The sequence below is a fragment of the Coloeus monedula genome, assembly GCF_965178545.1.
Source record: "Coloeus monedula genome assembly, chromosome: 1".
Taxonomy (NCBI): Eukaryota; Metazoa; Chordata; class Aves; order Passeriformes; family Corvidae; genus Coloeus; species Coloeus monedula.
In genome coordinates this window covers 5,823,952-5,851,552 of record NC_138781.1, presented here as the reverse complement: position 1 = coordinate 5,851,552, position 27,601 = coordinate 5,823,952, and the positions used below count along the sequence as shown (strand labels likewise).

The 27,601-nt window shown below is 40.4% G+C and overlaps 1 protein-coding gene across 1 annotated transcript in view; it reads left to right on the top strand.

Moving 5' to 3' along the window:
- XYLB (xylulokinase) overlaps window positions 1-27,601 on the top strand; it is a gene marked incomplete at its 5' end in the record, with an annotated part of 82,293 nt that overhangs the window by 26,601 nt on the left and 28,091 nt on the right. Inside the window, one exon of the mRNA XM_082296029.1 lies at window positions 137-233. Within this exon, the coding sequence (XP_082152155.1) occupies window positions 137-233 (97 nt within the window). The remainder of the gene's footprint in view (window positions 1-136; window positions 234-27,601) is intronic.

Sequence of the window (27,601 nt, the reverse complement as noted above, 5' to 3'; positions counted from 1 at the left end):
ACTGGGCCTAGATGAGAGCACACTTCAGGGTGAAGACAAGGATAATCAACTATAAACCTGTCTTGTGTTTTTAACCACTCTGCAGTGTGGCACTGTACGCTGGGTAAGGTGTTAATTCATTCCCTCTTTGGTACAGGTCTCCAACTTTCCAAAGGAAGTAGAAATACGAGCACTGATTGAAGGGCAGTTCATGGCCAAGAGGATTCATGCTGAAAAGCTGGGATACAAAGTCTGTAAGTATGATGAGAAGCTGCAGGACCAATGGTACTAGAGACCAAAGGCAGTCTGCAGTGATTCTTGTTGTGCCTGATGGATACAGAGACTGGTATGAATTCTGAATTTGGTCTCTTGGAAAAATTATTGATGGCATGTTGGGGGCAAGTTTTTGCAGATGTTAACATTAGAAAGAACCAATGATTTAACTTTAAGAAGACTTATTTTTCAAGTGTTCTTGCTGTTTCATTGTTTCTGAGCTGCACTGTCCATTTTTAAATAAGAGTTTGGGCTTTGGTAGCTTGTTAAGTGAAAAGAAGACCAGCCTTCTGCCTTGAGCACAAGACTGTAACTCAGAAAATCTGAAATCTATGTTCAGTTCCTGGATCTGCCATAAGCTGGTCACGTACCTCTTTACCTCTGTTTTCTGTTAATAAGGCAGAAGCCTTTTCTCTGTCTTGTGATTTAGAAAGTGAGGGATCCTGCTTCCTAGAATTTATGATATGTTTTTAGCACATTGGAACAACAAAGTCAGCCAGTATTTTACCTAGAGAAGTGGGATCAGATCATTACTGGGTATACAATTCTACAAAAATAATACAGGCAAGTCTGTAGGATTTTTATTGGCATTTTCTGTCAGTGTATCAGCCAGTGGCATCTTAAAAACACTGAATTAACTCTTCTGAAGGGTTTTTAATAAATATTTTATTTTTTAAAATCATATTATTTTTATTTACATCCTGACCTCCTTCTTCACAAGTCATTGCTTGACTCCTGCCCCCAGGCTTTTATATATAATCATGAAGGACAGAATGTTTTTATTGTTTATTTTTAAGAGAGAACTCCAGGAGCTGAAAGTTGAGAAAATGCAGAGATACTGGAACAAATCACAAGGCTTGACAACACCACCTCATAAATTTACGCTGTAAAGGTTTTTGTGTTATATATTTTCTTATATAGTTGAAACTGTATTTATTTGTGGAGGTTATTCATGGAGACAGACAGAGTTTCAAATAGACTGTTTAAAATACCTGTTTATCCTTCATTCTTAGATTCTGCTGCACCAAAATCTTGGCTTAGCCTAGAAAGCTCATGGCTGAAGACACTTTTGCACTCTGTAAATGTCAGGGGTTAGACAAGCAGCAGAATGTGAGAAGGACTATTTGAAGTACCAGACAACCCTGACACAGGAACAAATGGGGACAAATTATCTGTAAATACATTTAGGCTGAGTAGGGCAGCCAAAAATCTAAATAGTTTTAGGGTGTGGCTTAATAAGCTTTAAGAATTCTTCTTTAGTGTTTTTTTAAATGCTGTACCTGCCTGTAATGAAAAGGAGACAGGTGTGATTGGATTGTATTCCTGTAGATTTCTTGGAATATCACATACTTTTGTTTTGTTGCATCCCTAGAGCCTTTTAGCTATTTGGTAACTTAACAGATGAGTTGCTTTAAAAAAGAACTGCAGTACATAGTGTAGGCTGTGTGCATCTCCCACTTCTCCTTAGTGGTATTATTTAAATGTCATACTCTGTTGTTTGTGTAGTGATGGCAGGCTCACATCTGCATTTGTTGTGTGACAGCTCTGAAAACAGGGTGTGTTCTGAATGTGTTTCAGGGTACGGATGAGCATTGTGGGAGTTACTCCAGCATTGCCAGACTTTCTCTTGTTTAATAGCTGCTATTTTTCAGGCTGCCTTTTTTTTTTTTCCCTTCCTTTTAATGTGATTTAAAAGCTTATTTATTTTTTGGATGAAATATGCAGTCAGGACCCTTGTGTTTATTCAATTCCTTTTAGACCTTGCCTACATGGGGGATTTACTTTGATATTTCCAGGAATCAAGCTGATTTACATTCAGAAATATAATCACAGCAGGGTAAATCTTGGCTTTTTTTTTTTTTTTTTTTTTTTTTTTGCTGTTGTTTGCAGCAATGGGAGAATACAGTAAGAAGTGCTCACAAGATCTGGAAGGTTCTGTGATGACACCTATTAAATCAATGTGTAAAAGAAATGTACGTGACATGGTCAGTCACAACAAACGCCTTGCTGTGGTGCCCTGAGGTTTGTGTGGTGCTGTCACAGTGGTGCACATGAGTCAGAAACCTGGCTAAGAATTTCCCTAGCTCTGGCACCAAGGTGCTGGAAAATGATTTTGGCAGCTATGAACTTGCCTCTCAGTTCTTGGGCCAAATGCAGTTTGGATGGCTGTAATCAGAAAAGCAACAGTGTACGTGAGAGAGAATTTTGTAAAAATAAACAAATAAAAATCTGCCATATAGAGTTTGTCATTATGCACTGTGAACATGACAAACATTAGATAATCCCTTAGAATTTGCTTCCAGTTAATGAATATATTATCTTGCTAGGAGCAGTGTTTTGTATCCTCAGTGTAGCTGGTGCTGTGGGAAGGAGTGCAATGATGCTGAAAGAGCTTTTTATATGTGAGGTTTTGTTCCCAGTTGGATGTGTCCGGCACATTATAGATCTGATAAAATTACAAATAATAGTTTAAAATACCCCTTAAAACAACTCCTCAGGTGCTGTTTGTGCTGCCTGTGACATGAGCTCAGATTTCAGTGCGGGTTTGGTACCAGTAGAGGGCAGGGGATTCTGTCTCATGAATTTTGTCTCGGAGGCTGGGACGTGTCAGTCTTGTTCTGAAAATGGCAGAGTCACCAGATGATCCTTAGGAGAAAGGTTAAACCTTATATTAATTGTGATTTAAGGGCCTTCAAAGTGTGTGTCACTCTGTTCTAATTGCTCTAATCTTTCTCAATCAGGTTTCAGAGGAAATCATTCAGTAACACCCTGTATCCTGTTTTGCTTATGTGCTCAAGGGGTGGACTGAGTGTTGAATCTAGAAACAAACAAGTGAAGTTTGGTCTGTCCCTGTTGTTTACATCCTCCCATTGAGAGATTCATGAAGATAAGGTGAAGGTTTGCTGTTCTGCCTTTATTTTCCGGAATTTTGATTGTATCATAAACACCTTCTGTTTTGTCACTTCCTTTTAGTGCTTGCAGCCATCCCCCTTGGAAAGCCAAGCTCACAACTGTAGTTCAGAGGCTGGACTTACAGCCATTCTTGCTGCATGGTTTGGGGACTCTCTGAAGTCAAAACCATGGTAACTGCGTGGAGAAATGACAGTGTCTGTGGCTCAGTGACACAGGTGATCACAGCAGCTATAAAGCTGTCAGTGGCACAGACTGATCTGCCAGTATATACTTCAATAATCTTGATGATCACTTCAGAGTTGCTTCTATTCCTGACCAAGCAGTCCTAAAGTTCATCCTAAAATTGACACTGACTGGAGAATGTTGCCATGATCCTTGCTTGGACCTAGTGAGGCTCTCCTGGTGAAGACCCACAAAACAATCTGATTAATTTTGGAAGCAAAATCCATCCTCCTCCTTTCTGATAGGTGAAGTAAATATTGCCATGATGTATGTTACATATACTGAAGGAAAACAGCACACAGGTAGGGGTTCTGTGTTGATCACACATGTAGTCAATAGATACTTAAATTACATTCTGCTCTACAGTGTAGAAACCTTCATGTCAATTGTAATTTGAGCCCTGAGTCAATACATACTGGGTCAGGTGTGTGCTAGAGTTGTGTTAAGTAAGCTTTTGTGGGACTACAGCAGCAATTAATAATTCCTGCATGTAGGAAGGCAGGTCATCTGGGGTGGGGTCTGTGTTGAAGCTGTTGACTTGGGACAGGGCTTTCTGTCTTCATGTTTTTGTGCCTATCAGTGAGTTCATAATACTCCAGGTGCCCAGTGTGCTGTTCTGTCACCTTTATACCTTTAAGAATCTGATACTGCTGCCTAACTGTCATCAGCAGGGGCTGATGGATAGAAGGTGCCACATTTTACAAGTGCAGGCTTTGTCCATAAAGCCCTGTGTCTGTGATTATCGTGTAATTTATAGTTTCTTACATACATAAATCCATCACTCACAAATAATGTTGGTGCCCTGAATTCTAGTGACTGTATTGGTGCTTAAATGCTGGCTGGGGTGACACTGACATGCCTGGGGCTTGGCACTGCTGTAAGAATGAGCTGATTTTTTTCCATGGGGTGCATTCTTGAAAAAAAATAGCAGTCCTGGAGTGCTAAGAAGAAAAAAGGGAATCTCAGAGCATGCTGGGCTTGATTTCTCAGTGATTAGAGGGGGGACTTATATTTCTGAAAAACTCAACTTATAATTACATGAGGGCAAACTCCAAGGTGACAAATTTCCATTTTCTTCAGGTGACGTTTTCTTCTGATGCTCTTCTCAGCAGGCTGGAGGTAGCAGTAACGTGTGGCATTTTCCCTGCAGGGAAGGCAGTCTGACAGAGCCAGGGATGCTCAGATAATAGAATCAAAGAATCATTAAGGTTGGAAAAGTCCTCCAAGACCGTCACATCCAACATTTGACCTAACACCACCATGCCCACTAAGACATGTTGTGAAGTGCCACGCCCACTCGTTTTTTGAACACTTCCAGGGATAGTGACTGCACCACTTCCCTGGGGAGCCTGTTCCTAACTATCAGTACAGCATGGAGGAGTTGTGTTTCATTGTTGCTGTTGTCACGTGGAGCCACAGAAACCCATAAGTGAGACCCGAGGCTGTTATTCCTCAACAAAGTGTTGGGTTTGTTGGAGGATGAAGTGGCTCTCCTGCTTGGCAAGGCTGGGTGCCACTGCTCCTTGGGATGCTCCAGGGATGCCTTTGTGTCTGGCTATGAGACAGATTTTCCTGCTGGGGGTTGTCCTTGACTGTCTGGTATTTGTGATTGTGCTCTCCAAAACTCTTGCGAATTATTGGGAACGTGGGAATACTTGTTCTGTCAGCCTTTGCTTGCACTGCTAAGTGTGTGTTTACTCCAGTTGTAGCAGTGTTTTGGCTGAAATAAGGAACACTGGGAGTGAGGCCATTTTGTAGTTGCATACAGATTAAATTGATGTTTATGCCCTGCGGGATTTAAATTTCTTAGAGAAATCAATACTAAAATGTTGTGTTGGCTTCATGCTTGTCTCTTGCTGTTTGCTGCTGAGAGTGCTGATGGTGTTTCAGCAGCATGAGGGTGCTGGCTCTGTTAGGGGCCTTTTGCTTCAGCAAGCTTGTGAAAACAGTTTAAAAATTATTAGAGGACAGTGACAGGTTAAAGCTTTCTTTTTGAAACAAGCTAGTGAATAGTGGTAAGAGCCAGATTGGAACATGTAGAATAGAGATGGGGCACAGTGTACTGCTTGGCATGCAGTACAAACAGACCTCATAAATGCCTTTGCATTACATCTTAAACCTATATTTTTGAGGGAGGAGTGTTGGCTCAAGAAGTACTTTGAAATTCATCAGAGGCAGGATCTTCCTCCCAGATAAGCCAGTCATTCTGCTGCAGAGGATATTTGTATTTTCTGATGAAACTTCTGGCTGATAAGAGTGCCAGTGTGAGATGGGCAATAGCTTGCCAAGAACCTGACTCTATCCCCTTCTATTTTTCACAGAGCATCAGCCTTTTATCACGTAGCTGAGCCTTCAAGGCACAATCAAGCAAGGCTTGGTTTTAAGCCAGTGATCTGGAAAGGTTGGTTAGCTGATTACCAATTCCCTGACCAAGTATTTTACAAAAAATGGCTTTTTATTATTACTTGGCTCAGGAGAGTAAAGTATTAGTTTAACTAATTTTTTAAAGGTTTAGATAAAATGTCTCTGAAGGAAATGACCTCATGTGCTATAAGGAAGCTGCTTACGTGCTCTAGAATTTTTCATGCAGTGACTATTGTCTTGCTTTTATTTTGTTTTATTGTTGTCATACATATGCAGGAAACACAATGAAGACAGAAAATCTGAAGAGTTAATAAAAAGATTGGAAAGGGTGCTATCTGTCTTTCTTTTCTGACACAATGATAAAATGTTGTCATTGTTTGAACAATTGCTTTTAATGTTTGGTCAGCAAAAGACCAAGTATGTAAATGGTTCAATTCCTGTGCCCTGATGTTAGGAGAGATTGTTTATGGCTCTGTCAGTGGGTGTACTGTTCAAGCAGTACTCAGAAAAATAGTCAAGCTGTCAGTTTGCTGAGTTTGTTAGAGCTTTGTGGATCTCTGGAAGCTGGGGGCCTGGAGATCAGTTGGGTTATCTACTAAATCTCCTTTTATTGCTTGTTTTTTGAGACTGATCTACAGTTTTAAATCCAATTAGATTAGCAAGGGAATGACATGACTGCACTCTATAAGTACCTTCTTGGGGAAAGGAAACTTGATAGTATAGGACTCTTGAGCTTTACAGGCAGAAACATTATGGTTCAATAACTGGAAGCTGAAGGCAGGCAAACCTCAAATGACAAGCAAGGTGCAGATTTTTAACAGAAACTGAAATCAAACTGCAGCAATTGACAGTGGTGTAGTGAATTCTTTAGCACTGGCAGTTGAAAGAACAAGATTTTTATTTTTTTTTCCCTCAAACCAGGTGCTCTGGTCTAAAGAGATCATTTATGTTATAGAAGAGTGAGTTTAAAAGATGAGAGTTGTCCATTCCATCTTGGACACATGGGAATCTGTAAGAAATGCCATTTCTAGGAAGTTCATCTGATTCACAGCTATATAACATTGCTGTGTATTAATCATTTATACCCAGAGCAGCTTCTGGTATCACTGTAAATGATGCCCTGTTTTCACAATCATTCTGCTTGTAAAATACTACATTTACCTTAGTTGACACTTACTGAAATGCTGCATATTTATTACTTTAAAATCTTTCTTCCTGTGTGTTCCTGTATTTTCATTTTTATTGCTCAAATGTGACAGTCCTGTTAGTGAACTCTAATCATCTCTCCCAAGACTCCTTAGTCCTTCCAGCCATTTTTCCTTTTTTTCTGGTTTAAGGTTATTCAGCTTCTTTTACATGTCTCAGGTTATGCATCACTCCTGAGCATTGAGTATCTCAATGCTTTCAGCTGCATCAACCCACACTTGGGGTTTTCAGTATTAACAGCAGTTCCTACTTGACAAGTCATTCTTTCCCTGCTTCCTCTATTTGCCTGCACATACAGTGATTTTTAGCTGTGATTGTTTGCTGCACAATATTAGGCAAGGCAATTTGCCCTTACTTAAAAAGAGATTACTGCCTAAATTTTAAAACCAACTTTGAATATCTAAAGCTTTGTTTCCAACCAGATTTGATTTCCAGAGGTCAGCTACTCAGCCCTTACCCAAATTATCTCAAGAAAAAAATAGCCAACCACCTCCCACATTTCTTGTTTAAGTGAGACCCAAGTAAAGTTCACACAACTGTGGACAACAGTTATTTTGCTTTCTACTTGTATAACTTCAATTCTCTTCAGACATGAGGAATTAATTTGGGCAACTTTTTTTTTTTTATTATTTCTGGCCTGTGGTTTTCAAGAACGCACATGAACAGTATTCCTTAAACTATGATGTTATTTAACCTGTATGTCTAACTTAGGCATTAGCACAGGTGTGTGGGGGGCATGTAAAGTGACAGGTCTCAGCCCCAAGGCTTTCACAACATCACTTTAGTCCAAGTGTAAAAGGTGGCAAAGGATGGGAAGTTAATGAAAAACAACCTTCAAGTGCAGTGTGTACTTCTCCAGTTCTCTCTCTGAGGTAAGAACAGAAATGTGTTACCTTTTCACTTGGAGGCTGGAATTCGGGATCAGTGACAGGACCAACCCAAGGAAGAAAATCGGGTGTGTGGAAGAGCGAGATTAGAGCATCCACAGAATTAAGTCCCTTGATGACATGGTGGGTGACATGAAATTCCTGATCCTGGCTTCTGGACAGTGATGTAATTTTTCTCTTTGATGTTCAAAAGGCTGGACTTGACAGTGTCTTGCAGTGACCTCCAGCTCGTCAGTGCTGTAACTTTCCTTGCTGGAAAATCCAAAGAATGGATAAAAGAACACAAAGAAAGTTTGCTTGAATCTGAAATTGTCTTTTTCTGACTGCAGTTAGAGCGATTGTACAGCGTCAGACAAAGTAAAACTAAACTCAGGAGTACCTGCTGAGCATTGTACATCAGTACTACTCAAGTAGAAAGTGAATTTAAAAACGGCCACTTCTCTACCACTTCTGTTGGTTTTAAAGTATTTGTGTTCCATTTGACAATATCTGAAGCTTAATAAGAAATGTCAAGAAATCTCTGAAAGCTGGAAATTTGAAATTAAAAATAGATGCATATACAATACAAGCAAAAGGTGGGTTTGTGATGGTTTTATTTTTCATAGTGTCTCAAAATGAATTAGTTATTTGGAGGATACCTCTACTACAGATAACTGCACTTGCCAGTATTTATCTGAAATGTTCCTAAAGATTGCCTTAGCACTTAATGTTTCACCTCTGGTTGTGCCTATCTTGGTGGATTCTTCTGAAATGCATATTTATTAGACATTTTCAGAAGTTCTGGTGGATGAAAGTTCAATTAGCTCCTGGTTGTAGAAATCAGCTGCATCTTTTTCAAATACCAATCTCTTTGATTTCCAGTTTTGCAGTAACAATAACAAATGAACTGACTTGTAAACATGTTCAATTTCTAAAGTTGGTAGCCACATTTCAGCATGCTTGTCTATCTTGTAAATGTACTCCATCACTTAGCAGCTTCCTTCAGGGTGTTCTTAGGTCTTGTTTTCGACAGCTTAATATCATTTCTGTTGCATTTCAAATATGGGCTTTGTTGGCAGAGGGCTTTGTATCCTGGAGGTATCTATGTGCTGAAGGAAGGCCCCTGGGAACTCCATTCCAGGGCATCCCTGGCTGCCTTCTCTGTGTTTCCAGGAGTGGTCATTCAGTTTCTTCCCTCTCCATTGCCAATATCTGTAGATGGCAATGCAGAGCAGAGTAGATGTCAGAATTTATCTGTACGTAGCCATTTCCTTGGTGGCCAGCTTAAAACATACAGAAATGTCATATATTTTATTCTGTGCCTCTATTTTATCTATCACAGGCAGCAGCCCTGTGAGTAGCATTGGAATGGAGGTGGTCACTGGTCACAGAGCTGGAGGGATTTTGAAGGATATTTTCAAAAGTATCCATTCTCTTCACTTAAGATGCTCTTGATCTTTTTTTTTTTTCTGTGTTTATTCTGGTCAAAAGCGAACTTTTTGTTATTTTGAAGTAGTTCTAATTATAATGGTAATACAAATGTACAAGTGAAGAGCTGCTTGACTAATCTCTTCAAATTAAGTGCACTTCTATTTAAATGACTTAAGGTTACCTGCAAATGAGCTGTTTTGCTGCAAAGAAAGTGATACAAAGCTCATATTGGGTACTTAATGTTGTGAATGCAAAGGTCTGGAACCCACTGAAATGGATGTGAACATCTGAAACCATTGTTTTTGAGTATGACACATTAGAATAAGAAGTTGCTGGCATATCTATTTGAAAATGCAGAATTGTGTTTATAAGTTAATTGCAAGTAGTTCTTTAATAATCATGTGTATCTGATGCTTAGGAGCAATGCCACAAAAGTATGGAAAAAGTGATCTAATGGATGGTGTGTACCTAAGAGCTCCACATAAAAGGCTCAAAGAACAATTAACTAAGTTGAATGCAGTGTTTTAAAAACAGCTTCATCCATTTTCCTGCCATTTTTTGTGCTTTTCCTCTAAATAACTCTAATGTATATTAATTAATTGCTTGAAATAATACCAATAAATCTAACAAGGTTTGTCTAAAGCTTCACTGCACAGAGGAAACTTCATGTTTGTTTCAGTGGTGGGAGAAAAAAATCATTTACGGAAAATATTAAGAAAGCTAATATTAATTTAGATGGAACTTAATGAAATCTTTAATGGCTTTTTAAAATTATTTTCCTTAGATTGTAATTTGAATTAAATCATTACTATTGTTAAATTAGTTAAACACTAAATTAAGAAATGCAAATGAAGTGAGCCCAAAATCCAATGTGGTTATTGTTTTTATTGATATACGTAGGCTAGTGGTGCGGAGCAAATTTCAATTATATCTGATCTGTTATTTGCAGTACAAGTTCCTGACTCTTCATTAAGTGTAATACATTACATTAAATGCTTTGTTCGATAAAAACTTGGAAAATACCAATATTACTATAAACCTCTTACTGCTCTTGCCTCTTGTTTGGGCTGTTAACACTGTGTATAATGCAGGCTTCAAGGCTTTCTGGTTTAAAGTTTGAAAATCCTGCCCAGCTGTGATCATCAGAGGAAGATAAATGTAGGTAGCACAGTCACAGGAGGCCCAGGAGCGAGGGAGAGTTGCTGAAGGCAACTCCATTACATACATGAGTTCACCTGAATAAATGTTCAGTGGCTTCTGTTTTGCTAACTTTAAATACTGGTAGCTAGCGAGGAAAATGCTCATTTCACATGATATATCTCTCTCTATGATTAAAACATCCAAAATAAATGAAGCATGCCTCCACATATCAGAGCTAGATTGATCCAAGTTGTTCTTTGTCCTTTGGTTTATATCTTTTTATAATTTTTGTATTTATAAAACACTGACTGGAATCAGTAGAAATCCAAGGAGGAAAGTGTGTGTGCCATTTTGGGCTTGCCTGCTTTGTGCACAGCCAAGCTACTTGCCTGTGTAAAAGCTCATTTTTCATTTTTAAGCTGTGTTTTCCTCGGAAGCTGTTCGGGAAGGTGAAATGGAGCATACCAGCTGCCAAACCTCCCCCTGGCTACCCTGTGACAGTCTGATATTGAGAGAGGACACCATAACCAGGGGTAGGTCTGGCTGCATGACTGGGCATGTGGTGGGGCCAACATTCCCGAGCTGTGCCAGGCTTGTGCCTGTGCCTCTGCATCCATCCTGGTGCTGCATGGCTCTGGATCAGGTGATGAGGCTTCTCAGGTGTTCTCCAGAGCTCCTGTTTAACAGCTCCTGAGCTGCTACAGGAATCATTATTATACACTCTGGAAGAACTTGCTTGTCCTGTTGAGCCCCCATGCAGAAGTGTTCTTAGCTTGTCAGTATAGTGATAAAAAGTACTTTCAGCTCAGTGTGCTCATCAATTCAGTTTGTTCTGGTGGTGTCAAGGCATGTGTCCAGCCCCAGTGGAGGAGCTGCCTCTGCTCTGGCTGCTCTACATTTACAGCAGGGTGTAGAGACAAAAAGCATGAGACCTCCATCACTGTTTTTCAGCCTTCTGGAAAGCACTGTTGCACTTGGGAATCCATGTAAGTGGGATGTTGCCAGAGCAGTGGTGACAGCTGATGTTTGCAGCAGTTGCTCTGGTTTCACTGTACATAGATCCCTTTTTTCTCCCAGTGTATGAGATAAGCAGTGCAAGTAGCTTCATAATCATGCATGTGAGTATAACTGATTCAGCTTCAGTCCATGGTTAACCTTTTCCTGGCAGAATAACTATTGGAATTGATGTGATGGAGGCTTGGGAGGTGGTTGCTGCTCTATTTTAGCCTAATGGGGTGAGCATAGCTACAGTATACAAAGTGCTACTTGGCTCTGGGAGATGGGGTTCCAATGCTGGAATTAAGTTGTTTGCAATGTCCATGTCTACACTGGGAGCATGTGGCAGAGTAGGGCAAGACATTGAGCACTGAGCATGTTTTGTGAGCCTTCTTCCCAGTTACCAGAGAAATTTTTCCCCATTGTACTCCAAATATTGAAACCAAATTTTCTCATACTGTCTCTGTCTTCCTCCTCTTGTTTCAGTTTCTTGGAATTCTGAATCGTCCTGCATCCAGAGCCATTCTAAATGGTTCTGTGAAGGCACTGAAAGGCACCATAATGTTTTATTACTGGAAAGAATTAAAAATCCCCTGTTTTCTGCATCATGATGAGGACCCTAAGGATATTTGCCATGTTGCTTTGTTTCATGCATTTGAATGCTCAATAACTGCTACCATACAATTAGCAAAATGCTTCCCTTTCTTGATTTCCTCCAATGCTCTTCATTGCACAAATCCTTGGAGTGTGGCTGCAGAATGACTCCCTGAAATGCTTTTGTCTGCGAGTTTAGTTTATTCATCCCAGTCCATTCCCATGGTCATCCCTGATCTGTGCTAGGAATAGAAATGACACCATTCTGGCTGAAAAACCTCCTGTAAGATATGCTGGCTTTGTTGATGAGGGTGATGGCAACTAGTGAGTGTCTCCTCGTAGTGGTGGTGTAGAGAGGAGTTTCTGGGTTGGAGACAGAGATCTTTACCTTGCAGGAGATGTCTTGTGGTTTTGAGGCTGACATTGCTTGGCCTTCTCCTCTTGAAGATTTTTGAAAATGCTCTTACATTGATGTTTTCAGGTACTTCTTTCAGCATTAGGGGCCTTTTTGCCACACTGCTGTCAGATAATAACTAGACTTCCAGAATGATTCTCTGGCCTTCTAGGACCATATTGCAATGGCATCATTTCGTACTTGAGCTGAATTGAATGGTGTGGCACCAGCAACTTGCAAGGATGAGGATCTCTGCATCCAGGCAGAGCAAACAGCAGTTGTTTTCAATGCATACTGTTAAATGGGAATCAGTTATGGAGAAGCCCTGGAAGCACTGGCATAAAGGAAGCGTGGTTGGTGCTGACCTTTAAGGTTTGACCATGCTGCACAACAGGAGCTTGTGCTGTTTCCTCCTGCAAAACAGCATCAATGAAAGCACTGGGTTATGAATAGTGCATCTGCTGTGAGTAGTGAGGATAAATACTGCTGGATTAGAATATAAATCTTAATCAGGATTAAGCCCCAGCAAATATGTATCTATGAAGCAGAACGTGCTGTATGAATAGGGAACAAGCTAGATAAACAGATTCTGTAAGTTCAGAGACAGCTCTGCTTCACTCTGTAAGCGGTCGTGGCCTTTTTCACTCCAAGGAGCATTCTTATTGCACTGAATACGAGGCTTTTCTTTGACATCAAATTTGTTCACAGAATCACAGAACTGTTTGGGTTGGAAGGGACCCCTGGTGATCATCCAGCCCAACCCCCCTGCCAGGGCAGGGTCACCTGGAGCAGGTGACACAGGAATGTGTCCAGGTGGGTTTGGAATGTCTCCAGGGAAAGAGACTCCATGACCTCCCTGGGCATCTTGTTCCAGTTCTCTGCTCTGTTTGTTGGCCCACAGCTGAGAAAAACTTGCTGCAGCATTTGTGCAGGATTCACTCACCCCATCTGAAATTCTATCAGGGCTGAAATGAAATGTGAGCAAGAGGAAGAACCATGTAGCAGTACAGGTTCATTTGTTTTCACATGAATACATTAGAGCAAAATCTCACTTTCATGAATCAGCATTTCCTTTGTCAATAACTTTCAATATTAAACAGTAAGGTGACACCAGGATTACATTGGAGGAAAAGTAAATTAAACTGCAACAAAAGATTCCAGAGGGTAAATTGACACTTCAGGTCTTGATTTAGGTTCAGCTAGAGAACAGAATGGGAATAACTGTTTCCTCCCCACCATGTTTCAAATTGTTTTCTAACTGAGAGATAAAAAGGACATTTCCAGATTATTAGTGGATATCAGCTCATCCAAATCCCACACTGTATTGAGAAATGATTCTCTTATTCCCTTCCATGTTCTCTGAAAATTCTACCACTCACTCAGTTTGACAAGATGTGGAACACATAGTAGTGCACATCCCTTGTTGCCTAGAAAGAAAATAGCTGATGTTTTAACATCCTCCTGTGCTGAAATGTCATATTCTTCTGCTGAAGTGCACTGTTCCCTCCTCTTCCTTCTTGCCAAATCCATTTTGTGTTTCCACACATTAACCTCTTCCTGACCTAATGCTGCTCATGCATGAAATGCCCAAGTGCTTCTAGGTTGCAAGCACAGCAGTTGTCTGATGTGTTAGTCTTGACAGTGATGCAAAGGAAATGCCCAGGTGTATGAATGTTATTAATAATTTTAGTAAATAGTCCCTGGAAGTTATTTAGGAATGTGTATTTTGGTGAAAAGGCAGTCTTTAACTCTTCTGAAACTTTTTTTAAAATTACACAGGTATCCTGCTATTCTGATCTTAGTGGCAGGAATTATTTTACCTTGAGACACACTTGGTTGATACCCATAAGTATGCATGAGTTTACATAAATACAAATACATAAATGCATGCACTTCTTGACTTGTCAGTGTAGTGGCAGCTCCTCCCTCACACTTAATTGTGTGAGTCTCCTGTATTCTTTCTCTTGCCATTAAAAGTTCAGACAGCCAGTCCTGAGATGTTTTCAAAGTTCACAGAAAATTTACAAGGCAGACAAAACCAAGAGGGAGCACACTTTCTGCAGGATCATTGGTGGAAATTCAGCTGCTTCTTTAGTTGCAGAGTAGGTTCTTTAGAGCCAACAGCACTGAAAGCTTCCCTACCCTTCAATCACAGCTGTGACTTAAGAAAGCACCTTTAGAAGAAAATGTACATATTTTTATAAAAATGGACTTTACCTTTAGTCTGGCCAATTTTTTTTTTTGTTTTTATTGTGGGCCTATATTTAAATACAGACGTTGTCATCTCATTGACTTGTTGATAGTAATGATGCTGCTTGTGTTTAAGCATGTTCTGAAGCAGTTTCTCAAGTTCCAAACTTGAATTTTTCACCTCCTCCTGAAAGCCAGCGAGAAAACTGAGTTGTGTCATTTGTTACCCAGTGTGTACTTAGCAATTCCTGGCAGAAATCCCTCAAGCAGGGCCATGAGTCTCTCAGAACAGAGAAGTATCAGCAGTGAGACCCCGAGTGTGTCAGTCACAGTGAGTATAAACATTGAGAGGTCTTGTGATATAATGAGAAAAGGCCAAAGAGGTGAGCTGTGCAACACACTTCTCCACCCAGCGTACACCTAATCCTGTCTTACACATTCAGCTCTATCTCCAGGCTTATCCTCTACTATGGTGATGAGGAGCTCATGCTTGTGACTTGAATAAATCATGTAAGTTGCATGTTAAACAGAAGAATGGTCTGTTGGGAGCCTCATCAAATTCAACAAGGAAAAATGTCTAGTCTTGCACCTGGGGCACATATACTCCCTGCATTGGTAAGAATCTGGGGGAAAGCTCAGCTGAAGAGGATGTGGGAGGTCTAGCTAAAATGAGCCAGCAGTGTGTCCTTGAAGCAAGGAAGGCTGACAATGTGCTGGCTGTACCAACAGAAGCACAGCCAGGCAGTTGAGGGAGAAGAATTATTGTCCTTTATTCAGCAGCCCAGCAGTTGACATCTGGAGTGCTGTGCCTGGTTTGGGGCCCCTTAATGTAAGAAATTTATTGACAAACTGGACCAAGTGCAGTGGGGAGCCACCAAAATGCCTTGGGGCTGGAGGACCTGCCCTGGGCAGAGAGTCTGGAGGAGCTGGACTTGCTCAGCCTGAAGAACAGGAGGCTTCAGAGGGGCCTAATGGCAGCTTGTTGAGGTGCTCTTGTCTGAGGTACACAGCAGAAGAAGGTGAGGCAATGTCCATAAATTGATAGAGGAGAGTTTCTAATGGGTTATATAAAAAAAAAAGATCACAGGGAGGATTATAAATATAAAACATTTTATTAGTGAGCTCTTGCTAATAACTGAAGGTCTTGAAACCTTGTCTGGGAAATGTAACACGACAAGGCTAATTTTATGTTGTCCTCCTTCTGAATAAAGTTGGTATATTGACCTAGTTCTGTCACTTTGCAGCCACAAGCCAGTTGGATCCCTCAGCTGCCACCCCATCTCATTTTGCCTCCTTTGGACAGATAGAGCTAATTACAGTAGGTACTCCATCCAAATTTTTATGGATTAATTTACAGCATGATGAACAGAGTCAGTGATGGAGATGCAACCAAGGAAGTGAGGGGTGCTCTGACCTTGTCATTCACACGGATGTGGAGACATACTGCTCTTTTCCCAGATGGCTCTTGAGTTTTACAGAAAGTCAGTGACAAGTTTAATTACTTCTGACAAATAGAGAATGCTTTCTCTTCTATCTGCATTGTGTTTTACCCTTCAGGACAGTGGAAGAAGGCAAAGCAGCATCTTGACCAGCCACTCTTTGGGTGGGATATTATAGACTGAAGTTTTGGGGTTGAAGTCCAGGGTTTTGGCTCCCATTGGCTCCTGGTGCTGTCAGGTTTAGATGTGTCTGATGCAAGAAGGTGCTTAGGTACCTCTCAAGTCAATGAAACTTCAGTGCCTGCCTAAATAATGTTCTGCAAAGAGATGTTTTCTTGGCAATCAAGATGTAGTTTACATGCTGTATGGCATTTGATAACTCCTGCTAAACAGAGAAGATTGATGTGAAGTTGCATTAACACGTGGGTAAAAAGGTCAAGATTGTTACAATTTCCAGAATTATGATAGATATAATTAAGGTTGAAAGTCTTTTGTCTTTTTATAACTTTTGAAACAAACACACTGAGGGGGGAAATGGCTGCACTTGGACATTTGGGGCTGGTAGAATCAAATATTTCTTTGCAAGATTTGAAGGTGCCTTATTTGTTGGCTTGATAGTGAATTTTTTAAACACCCACTGTGAAATACTTCCATGTATTTAGTGAATAGTGAAAGGGAAATTGTTCAAGGTGTGTCTTCCCAGCTGAAAAGTCTTTTGGACCACCTCTGGTTTTACCTGATTTGCAGGCCTTTGTTCAAAAGAGAATTAAGGGGAGGCTCTTTCAAGAGTGCTCAAAGCTGAAATAGTTTTGGTGCTGTTTGTGAAGGTAAGAATGGTTATCCTGAGTCAGGCTGAAGGCCCAGCTAGTCCAAACTCTTCCTCTGACAGTGGCCAGTCTCTAATATACAAGCAAGGCTTGAACATCCTCCCAGTCTGCAGCTTAGCAACTCCCCGAGCCTAAGGGTTTTTTTATGTAACGTTTGTTGACAGATATTTTGCCATGATTTCTTTAATCACTTTTTAAAAGCATGTAGTTTTTTGGCACCCATGGTATCCTGCAGCACTGAGAGCTTCACCTGAGCTGTGCATCTCATTGTGTGAGATGTCCCTATTTTTTGTTTGTGTTGAGCATGTCACCTGATAACTTCATTTGCACCTTGGTAGGATTTGTACTATGAGAAACAGAGAATAGTTATTCTGTATTTATCATCTCTGACTTCCTGTGCTTTGCTGGCCTCCTCCTGGTATCCCCTTAGCCATTTCTTTTCTTGGCTGAAGAATTGTAATCAGGACTTACTCATGTCTTGTTGGAAGCTGTCCCACACCTTTGATCAGCCTTGTTGAGTCTCTCTATATTGTTTCAATTTCTGCTATGTTCTTTTTTAAATGCGGGAGTGGTACTGCACTGAGTATTCAGAGACTCAACTTTTATTTAAAATGTGGCATATTGCTGTTTCTGGCTTTATTCCTTTTATAAAAGTTTTTAATACACTTGCTTTTTTCCATTTTTTAAGTATTCATCTGTTATTTTCATGAAATTTTAAAAATATACCATGCTTTACTCAAAGACAATACTTCAGAGCCTGTTGGGTGTGCAAATTTAGGTCTCTTCAGAGTTGGATTTGTTTTCTAATTCTCTGCTTTTTCCCAGATTACCTTTCACTAGCAGCTGAGAAAACCGATCACTTACTTGTACTCTTTGTGTCATGTCTTTTTAAAAAATGATCATCAATTTTTGAGACCACGTCCATTCTTGTCCTGTGGCAGCCTTCTTTCTACCAGAAACTTTGGTGAAGAACGTTCTCAAAATACCTGTTGGAAATCTGTGTTTATGCTTGTGTAAAGCATTTCTATTTTCCTCAGGTAACATTGTAACAACTGGGCACTCCATTTATACACAATTTTTGCATGGGTAACATATGATTTGTTCTAAAACATCCCTTGTTGACATCCTGAACCCATGAATTTTCTGCTTAGGAGAAGTCAAGTGTTGCCTGGGTTTTTTTCCTAGGGCTCTTGAGAAGCTGTAGCATAAAGCATATGTGAGCATGATGTTTAGCCTAACATTTATTAGTTTATTAGTTGATCCTAATATAGGGATAACTGTAGTGTGTCATGGTTCCTGGATTGCCTGTCCAGGCAGTCTGTGTGATCTCTTTGTGTGTGTTTTAATCATTTCCATCATCCTGGGCAAGTGGGTTGTTGTATGGTCCTGGTATTGATGTGATATTCAGACCATATGGATTATGTTACAAATTGGTACAATTAACTGTTTTGTCTGCTCTGGCTTCAGGTTTTCATTAGTGTATAGCAACACTCACCACTGTGGTTTTCCTGTATCTTTGCAATATAATTTGTTCTTTTATTATACAGCATGTAATGATTGCCTGCCTTTCACCAGTGTGTTCCTTCTATCAATATCCTCAGTGAAAACCAGGCATTTTAAGCCTTTCTGTCTTATTTTTTTACATTTCTATTGTCAATATAACAGCACTTCCACACTTGGCTCAGTATCTTATTTTTGTGCTATGATTAAAATGGAATCGTGTCTTCTTTGTGGTTAGTTGTTAAGATTTATTAATGTCTGCCCTTTTATTTATAGATACAAAATTTTAATGTTTTCAGCCCTAGAAAATGTGTCATGTCCATTTGTGGCAACCTTACTGTACTTCAAAGTTTAAAGATTCTCTTGTAAGATTATAATTGTAAATGCTGGTAGTTTGGTACCAGCTTGACTTAGATGAACACCAGCCTTTATGTATAAGCAGCATTTTTTCCAAAAGTTTCTGCAGTTCCTACTGAAACAAAAATTCATAGAAAAAATGAGGAGTTACACCAGTGTGGAGGTTTTTTTTTTTTTTAAATGCCAACTGAAATATTGAACAGACTTTATTTATTAACAGAAAGAGATTTGTTAGAACAGGTGAATATGCTCGATATACAGTAATCTGTGGATACTGGAAATGCAGAGTGGTAGTTGCCAAAGCAATGGGCATTCAGGTGTTGGCTATGACTTTGGAAGAACTAAGCTATAGAAGAACATTTTGTTCTCCTGGTGACTCGGCAAAAGACATTCAGAATCCTCAGCAGAGGGGAGAATCAGGCTAATGAAGGCAGATTCATGGTGTATGGGTAGGATTTGGTTGTAGGAATTTGAAAGTTGAAGACAGTAAGCTAAGCAGCTTAACATCTTCAGAATAAGAGGGAGTGAAGCTTGTAAGTGTGTCAAGCTGTTTGCTTAGATCTGGACTAAGGAGCTTAAGTAGCTTATAACGCCACAAGCTCCCGAGCTCCAGAGAAAGGGACTTACAAGCTGTGCAACAGCCACACTTCAAAGGCCTTACAAATACAGCTGATGAAGCCTGCAGGGCTTCAAGGGAGCATGTCAAGTAAATGTGTCTGTCTGTCTGTTTCCCTGCAGCATCCAAGTGCTTCCTTTTGTTTCCTCCTTACAAAGTTATGGGCCACTCTCCTCCCTGGAGTTATCACAGTGTTAAATACTGAAGTCAGGAGGTTCTGAAAATGAATTTAGTCATGTCCTTTATACATATTCTAGCCTTTATACTCACTTAAAAACCACAGTATTATGCATGCTGGGATGTACCACTTGTTTTTCTGATAAAATGTTGTATGAGGAACTTGAAAATGATGAAGAGTCCCCTGCTTATAATGGGGGATAGAAAATTATCTCAATTGTACTATCTCAAAATGTAAATTAGCTGTCTTCAAGGTCTTCAGCTTTAAACATGTTTGGTTCTTGTTGAAGTCTTTAGGACTGGATCATCACAACTTGCAAAGTTACACTGTGTTGCTGTTGTCCCACCCAATTCCCACTGAAATCAGTTGGCTTAGTTGGAGCAAAAGGCTCCTGCAAAGCAGAGATGGTGACTTTCACAAACTTTTGCTCTGCAAAATAGCTGTGATGTCCTCAAGAGTGTCATTACTTACTAGTCAAAAAAATTACCTTCATAATGGTGCTGTCTTAAGTAATTTTGTCATCTTGAGCTTGTTCTGTCCTGATTTCATTAAGTCTACTGAAGATGCACTTTCAATTAGGGGCATATGACTACATTTCTGTTTTGCTCTAACTCCTTGCTCCCCAGGTATTTAGTTTCTATGTATTTCAAAGTAGATCCTTACATGCAGCTTAGTATTTTTGTCTGTACAGACCAAAACATACGATGATGAAAAATGGATGTTTGTACATTAGTATCTCACACGGGCTGATTTTGAAAAGTAATCTTTCAGGATATTTTGCACTGTTTGCAGTTAGATGTAGTGTTAGAGTAATTCAAATCACAGTGTGGAAGAGGGTGGAAATGACCTCTGGAGCTCACCTAGTCAGAGCAGGGCCAGTTGGAGGAGATGGCCCAGGACTGTGTCCACTTTGGTTTTGAATCATAGAATCACAGAATGGTTTGGGGTGGAAGGGATCTTGAAGATCATCTCATTCCACACCCCTACCATGGGCAGGCACACCTTCCATTAGACCAGGTTTCTCAAAACCCCAACCAACCTGGCCTTGAACACTTCCAGGGATGGGGCATTCAAAAGTTTTCTGGGCAACCCAGAGGGTGTCTTACCACCCTCGCAGTAAAGCATTTTCCCCTCATAGCTAATCTAAACCTTCCCTTTGTCTCAAAGGGTGGAGGTTCCAGAGCCTCTCTGGGAAACCTGCTGCAGTGTTTGATCACCTGTACAGTTAAATTAAAAGTTTATATTTAAAAGGATTTTTTTTCTATTTCAATTTGTTCCCTTTGCATCTTGTTCTATCATTGAACAGTACAGAGAAGAATCTGTTGTCTTACTCTCCCTCATGAAGTATTTATGCACACTGGTAAGATTCCCTGTGAGTCTTCTCTTCCCCTATCTGAGCAGTTTCAGCTCTCTCAACCTTTCCTTGGATGCCAGATGTTCGAGTCCCTTAATCATCTGCATGGCTCTTCACTGGGCTCACTCCATTACGTCCATGTCCTTGCACTCTCTTGCCCAGCCCAGGCCCAGCACTGCTGTTGTGTGTCCCATGTGCTGGGCAGCTCCTCATCCTGCGAGTGCTGTTCCTTCTAGAGCCACCCAGGATGCTGTTGGCTGCCTTTGCTGCAAGGACACATGGCTGGATCTTGTTTGCCTTGCTGTACTCCAGGATCCTCAGATCTTTTTCTGCTAAGCTGCTTCCCAGATGATGACCTCCAGCCAGTTGGTGCATGGGGTGTTTCCTCCCCAGTTGCAGGACTTTTCACTTCCATTTATTGAACTGGTTGAGGTTCCTGTTGGTCCATTCCTCCAGCCTGCTGAGGTCCTGCTGATGGCAGCACAACTCTCTTGTGTATCAGCACTCCTCTCAGTTTTGTGTCACTGGCAAACTTGCTGAAGGTACACTTTGTCCCATCATCTAGGGCGTTAATATTGAACGGTATCAGACCAGTGCTGACCCTTGGGATACACCACCAGTGAGTTGCCTCCAGCTGGACTTTGTATCACTGTTCACAACCTTTAAGTCCAGCAGTTCAGCCAGTTTTCAGTCCCCCTCACTGTCCATGTATCTAGCCTGTACTTCATCAGCTTGTCAGTGAAGATCTTGTGGGAGACAGTGTCAAAAGGCTTGCTAAAACAGAGATAAACAACATCCCCTGCTTTCTCCTCTTCCATCAAACCAGTCTCTCACCTTAGAAGGCTGTGCTGACGAATTCCAGTCACCTTTCTATCCTTCATATGTTTGGAAATGGTTTCCAGGAGGTTTTGCTCTATCTTCCCAAGGATCAAGGTGAGCCTGACTGAGCGGTAATTCCTGATATCCTCCTCTTTGCCATTATTGAAGATAGAAGTGACATTTGCTTTCCTCCAGTCCTGAGGAGCCTCCCTGAATTGCCATGACCTTTCAAAGATAAAAGAGTGGTCTCACAATTATATCAGCCAACTGCCTCAGCATTCAGGGGTGCATCCCGTGAGGTCCCATGGACTTCCATGCATTCAGTTTATATAAATGTTCCCTAACCTGGTCTATTTCACTGAGAGTAAGCTTGCTCTGATCTGGATTTCCCTCCTGGCCTCATGGACCTGCCATTCCTGAAAGCAAATCAGCCTGAGGCAAAGTCAGTGTGAAGAATTTTGGTCCTTTATCACACAGTCCTGTTCCCTTGCTGTCTGTGCTGCAGACCTTGGTCTGTGTCTGTGTGTGTGTTTACTTGTGGGCTCCTTTCCAAACAAACAAGCCTGAGTTTTGTGCTGATTTCCCAGACAAGCTTTTCCTGTTCATGGCTCAGGATGTCAGCCAGTTTCCCCAGTGAGCCAGCAATTCAATTCCAGGGGAAGTTCAGCTTGGGTGAAAACAAAGAGAGCAGTACACATTTTTCTTTGGGTTTTTAATTACTTCCGTCTCTGTATCTGAAGCATTTTTCTTAAAAATACTTCACTTTGCAGGTGTTGCCTCACAGACTTTCTCTCATCATAACTTTTCTTATCATCTGTAGCCATTAAAGAGTTCAAAATACTTTTGGCAGGGGCCTTAACACAGGTGCCCTGGAGCAACTCCCATTGGGATAATTGCATTCTTTTAACTTAAAGTCCCCTTTTTGTCAGGTGTTATCTTAGGGTCCATTTCATGTCAGGAGTTGCTGTGTTGTGCTGTGCTGTCTGCCAGAAAGGGATGTATTTCACTGTGGACTTTTCTAGGGCTGAAAGTTTTGTATGCAAAGTAATTTTTTAATATATATATACTGGGAGGACAATCCAATAAACCATTTTCTTTCTTATTGGAAATTGAAATAATATTGCTTTTGGGTGGAAAGAAATGTACGGGGTGGATTTTGATGTCTCATTGATTGTAAAGCAGAGCTATGGCTGCAGTTCACAGTGAAAATGTGGGGTGATTTCAGTGTTGCTTTGACCCTCAGGAGACTTGGCCTGCAGTCCTCGTTCACCTAGAAGAGTATGTTCTCTTGTTCTCACATTTGAAATCAGGATGCTGATAATTCCTGTCTGTCAAGGGTGTTCTGAGCACAAATTGACTATTTTTGGACTGGGATTGACAACTGCCTCAGTTGTTAAATGGGAAATGAGATTCAGACCTGGCAATTTCTTTTTTTGGTGCTTAATTCTCAGATGAAAGCTCTGATAAGGACCCTGAACTCCAACATGTACAGGGATCTAGACCTGGATCACTGAAGTTTTCAGATTCACAGGGGGTTATTTGCAGCTTGGATGAGATGTTTGTGTACCAGCAGAGGAGAATAAACCAGGTTGGCACTCAGTTCTGGAGAACAGTAGTTGTTGCTTCAGCAAACTTTGAAGCATATGGACTGGATTTCTGTGTGGAAGGAAAAAGGAAGATGTTTGGTAGGGCTCCCATGGTTTCTTCTGGGAATTTGTGGAAGGAAATAGGAGCTGATAGGCCATGTAGCCTTTGCATGGTGAGTGTGATGTCTTTGATATGTCAGATCTCTGACACATGTAGTGCACAGGAGACCAGGGCCCATATGGTAAACCTTGATGCATTTTGTATTCCTCTCTTTCCAGCCAGTCAAAATTTGAGCTTAAGAAAGGAAACATGAAAGCAGAAATCTGACCATATGGCAACCCTAATTAAGGGGGTGATGTTAGTTTTTTCCACCTTCAAACTCAATGCAGTTATAGTGACCTCAGTGCTCTTTGCTTTCCTATGGTGCATTTCAGCATGGAAAGTTTGCTTTCCTGAGCAGGGAGACTGTGAGGGCATGTGCAGTCAAACACTTGTAGTTTTGTTTCATAAGAAATGATGTGCTTTCAAAATTTCTGTTCAAACTGTCTCATAGTTAAAGTCACGTTTTAGGGGGCTTTTGTGAGGAAACATGAAGGATGCATCTCCTTTAGGAGGCTGAGATCCCTTTTTTGAGTGATAACAGAAGTGAGTCTTGAGCCTAAATTTAACATAAATCAAGCCAGTGTCTTTGCTGTTGGGTTTTGAGTCAGTCTGTCTTCTGCTTGGGGCTATTCTGCCTCTTATGAAATATTCACCAGTCCAGAGAGACAGTGTGACTTTGTATAACTTGATGGTGAAGGAAAATCTGTGGGATAAAGCAGATCCCAATTCTGGTTCTGTCCCTGCTCTAAATCAGGGGATTTATGTCCTAATTGAGTCCACAGGCAGCAAGGTGATAGTGTTTATTCACTTTCTGATCTTTCTCCTGTTGCACTTTTCCAGTGTGGCCTTGAAAAACTCTTCAATTAGCTGTTGAAGTTCAACAAAGCTTATCTGGCACAAAAATTCTTGACCAGCTCCTTCAGGATTACTTAATGAATTATGAATTACAGAACAAAGGTGCTAGTATGTTCCAGGTAATAGTACGTAGGGTTTCCCATTTTATTCAGTCAGTCTTTGCTAAAGTCAGTGCCTCTCTTTTGATTTTTGGCTTGATTACTACTGCTGCATTCCTACTTTTCATGAGACAATATAAGGAGAGGGTCTAACACTGTCTTTCTCATGACTAGACCTTTGTTTTTCCCTTTTTGTGTGATTTTCCATAATTTAGATAGCTTGACAGTGTGTCGTAGTGGATTTTTAATTTTGCAGAACTTGAGTCGATTTCCTGTTGAAAAATTAACCAGTCCATGCCCTTGAAAAGTCATTGCATCTGTTATTACCTCCACATGTGATAAGTTTAAGAAAATGATTAGCAAAGGTGTCACTCATTTCTGCATGCTGTATATCAGATCGTACTGGCTGTGAAGTAGTGAACCATATTAAAGCTGTGAAATCAGCCCTGCTCTACAGGGACTACAACCAGCTGCACCAATTTTACTACTTTTTTTCCCTTGCAGATTCAGGAATGATTGGAATGGAGTTTGACAGTTTATTTACAGATTTGCTGTGACTGACAGGATGCCAGAGGGGAAATGTTTGTACTCCCTGAAGATAGTTTTTAGTAACTAAGGCTAAATATCTGACAGGACTTCTGTTACAAAACAGAATGTGATCAACAGTTGTGTTACTGCAGAATTCAGTGCAATTTTTCATTTAAAATACAGCTAAAAATACAGAACTAAAGCCAGCATTTGCTTTGATGTAAAATGTCCCCACAGAGAAGTGTGGCACTGGTGAATTCAAACCTTTCAGTCCAATTCTGATCCCTCATCCCTGTAAGAAACTGGGGAAAGGAGGATGAAAACCACTCACATTCCACTTTTCTTTCCTCTTGATCATTGATTTTCAAACTTAAAATTTCTAGGGGCCCTAAATTTTCCAGTATGTGACTGGGCTTCTTGCATGGTAAGTTCAAGTCTCCTTGGCAACCTATGTGTTTCTCTTACATTATGGGCTGCCAAGAGTTCATGGACCATGCACTGAAAACTTACATCCATGTGTGAGATATTAAGGTTCCTTGAGGTTTAACCTTGAAATGAAGAAAACAAAATTAATCTTGTTTTCCTCTTACATTCATCCCTTGGCTTTTAAACTAGTGCAAGTGGGCTTTTTCTTTTTCATGATCATTCTTTTTCTGATTCTCAGTGTAAATCTGCAGCAACCTAAAGTATCCTTGTGGTGTATAAAAGCCTTATACAATGGTAATTTGAAAAGAGAAGCCTTTTAAAAGAAGATGCATGAGCTATGTACTGTATTATGTACAGTATATGGGTAGTAAAATTATAGTTTGTATTCCCAGAATTAATATTAAACTTTTAGTCATGAAAGTATTTTTTGTTCATTAGGAGCTCTTTGCTCATTTAAGAGGCACAGAAGCTTTTGTACATTGAAAAGGTTAACTGTGCTCAGAGTAAAGGTACTTGAATAAATTGTTTTATGGGTGGCAGAGGTTGAAGGTGGGCAGATTTGTCTAGCACAGAGAAAAAATATTTTTATTAGATTGTTAGGTGTTAAGAAGTGCTGCCAAGTTGCCAAATGTAATCTGAGTATTCATGAGCAAGGAATGCTGAAATACTGCAGGGGACAGAAAACCTGAGTGCCTGTGTCCTTACTTGCATTTAAGGATTTCTGTGTGGTAGGAAAATGGAAGATGTTTGGTGTTTAAGACAGTCCTACTGGTTATGTCAAGTGTCACATATTTTAGTAGGGTTATTTTTTTCTTAATTTTGTTGTTTTTCTGGCTATATTGATGACCTACTGCAGACTGTATTATTTGCTGTGTGTTTTTGTTATAATAAGTCTGTGCATCAAGGAAGAGATGTAGAGCACAATGAGCGAAGAATAAATGAGAAAAGGCAAAATGAGCCTTTCTCAGTCATGATCTTCTAGTGACTAAGTCCCTTTTTAATACTGATATGTGAAGAATGGCTTGCAGAAAGACCTGAATACACTGTGCTGTAGCACAGCTCTAGGGAAGATTTCTCTGGCTCTCTGGTTATCACCAGGCTGAGCCCATCTCCCCAGTGATGAGCTTCTTCCAATGTAGTCTTTACTCTGGATGCTACAGGTTTGACAGATGAATTCTTTTCTGCCTTTTTAAATTGTTGGTAGTAAAAAACATCACTCTGGGAACAGAGACTGGCATCCAGCTCAATCCTTTCCTGGTGAATTCTGTTTTCATTAGGCTGTATGGCTGTGACTGTTCTGGCCCTGTGGCTCTGGCAGTCCTGGCTGCAGAGTGACTTTTCTGTAGTGGCAGAGTGATGGTTTTCTCTGTTGGCACCATTGTTATCCACTCAGTCAAGGAGTTCCTCGTGGAATGGGAATGGTGGTTCACCTATTCCTGTGCCTTGTTATCCTGACTGTTAAAACCTTTTCTTGCAACAAGTCCAACTTTGGTGTGTCAAGGCTTAATACTGCCAGGCTTCCTTCTGTCTGTGCTGGCTGTGGAGTGGCAGAGTGATGGTTTTCTGTGTCTGCACCACTGTTATCCATGCAGTCAAGCAGTTCCTTGGGGAATGGGAATGGTGGTTGTGGCTCTGTGGCTCTCTGGTGCCTTTTAGGACTTAAGAAAAGTGACCAGAAGACTTAACAGTCAGTGACCAGTGTGCCTGATATTATAGTTGAAGTTCTTCAGCAGCTGTGTTATGTTATCAAAAAAGGATTAGATGATGTAGCAGGAATGGAGAGCTTTGAGATCAGCAGCAGAGCTGTGAACTGGAATCATGAGCATTACTAAGACTGTCATCCAGTGCCTAAAGACAAAAGTATAATTACCATGAGAAGGTCATTTTTCTAAGCAAAGGACAGTTGTAAACTGCCTTTACCAGGAAAAAAAATCAGTATTTGTTGCATTGCATCATTGAATTATTCATCAAGATCAGACACTTTCTTGTTCAATTTACTTTGTCATTTTCTTCTAGCTTATTCTCAGCAGTTTGGATGAAAATATAACACAGTAGCACCTGCTTACAAGAGACATTCAATTCACTGGATGTCTTGATTGGAAAGACATTTGCTTTGGTCCAAGGTAAAATCAAATGCTCTTTGTTTTAGTGGGATATTCATGTTTTATGGACAAATAGCTAGAATTGGTGTTATGATATCTTTCTGTTAACCTGGTCTAATTATTTTAGCGAGTTATTTCAGACCCTTAATTTAGAATAAATGAGATTTACTCATGGATCAGGTCCTGCATCTTTTCTTCTGTTCTATACAACCTGTGTCGAAACAAGTGTTTTCCCACCAGTAAGA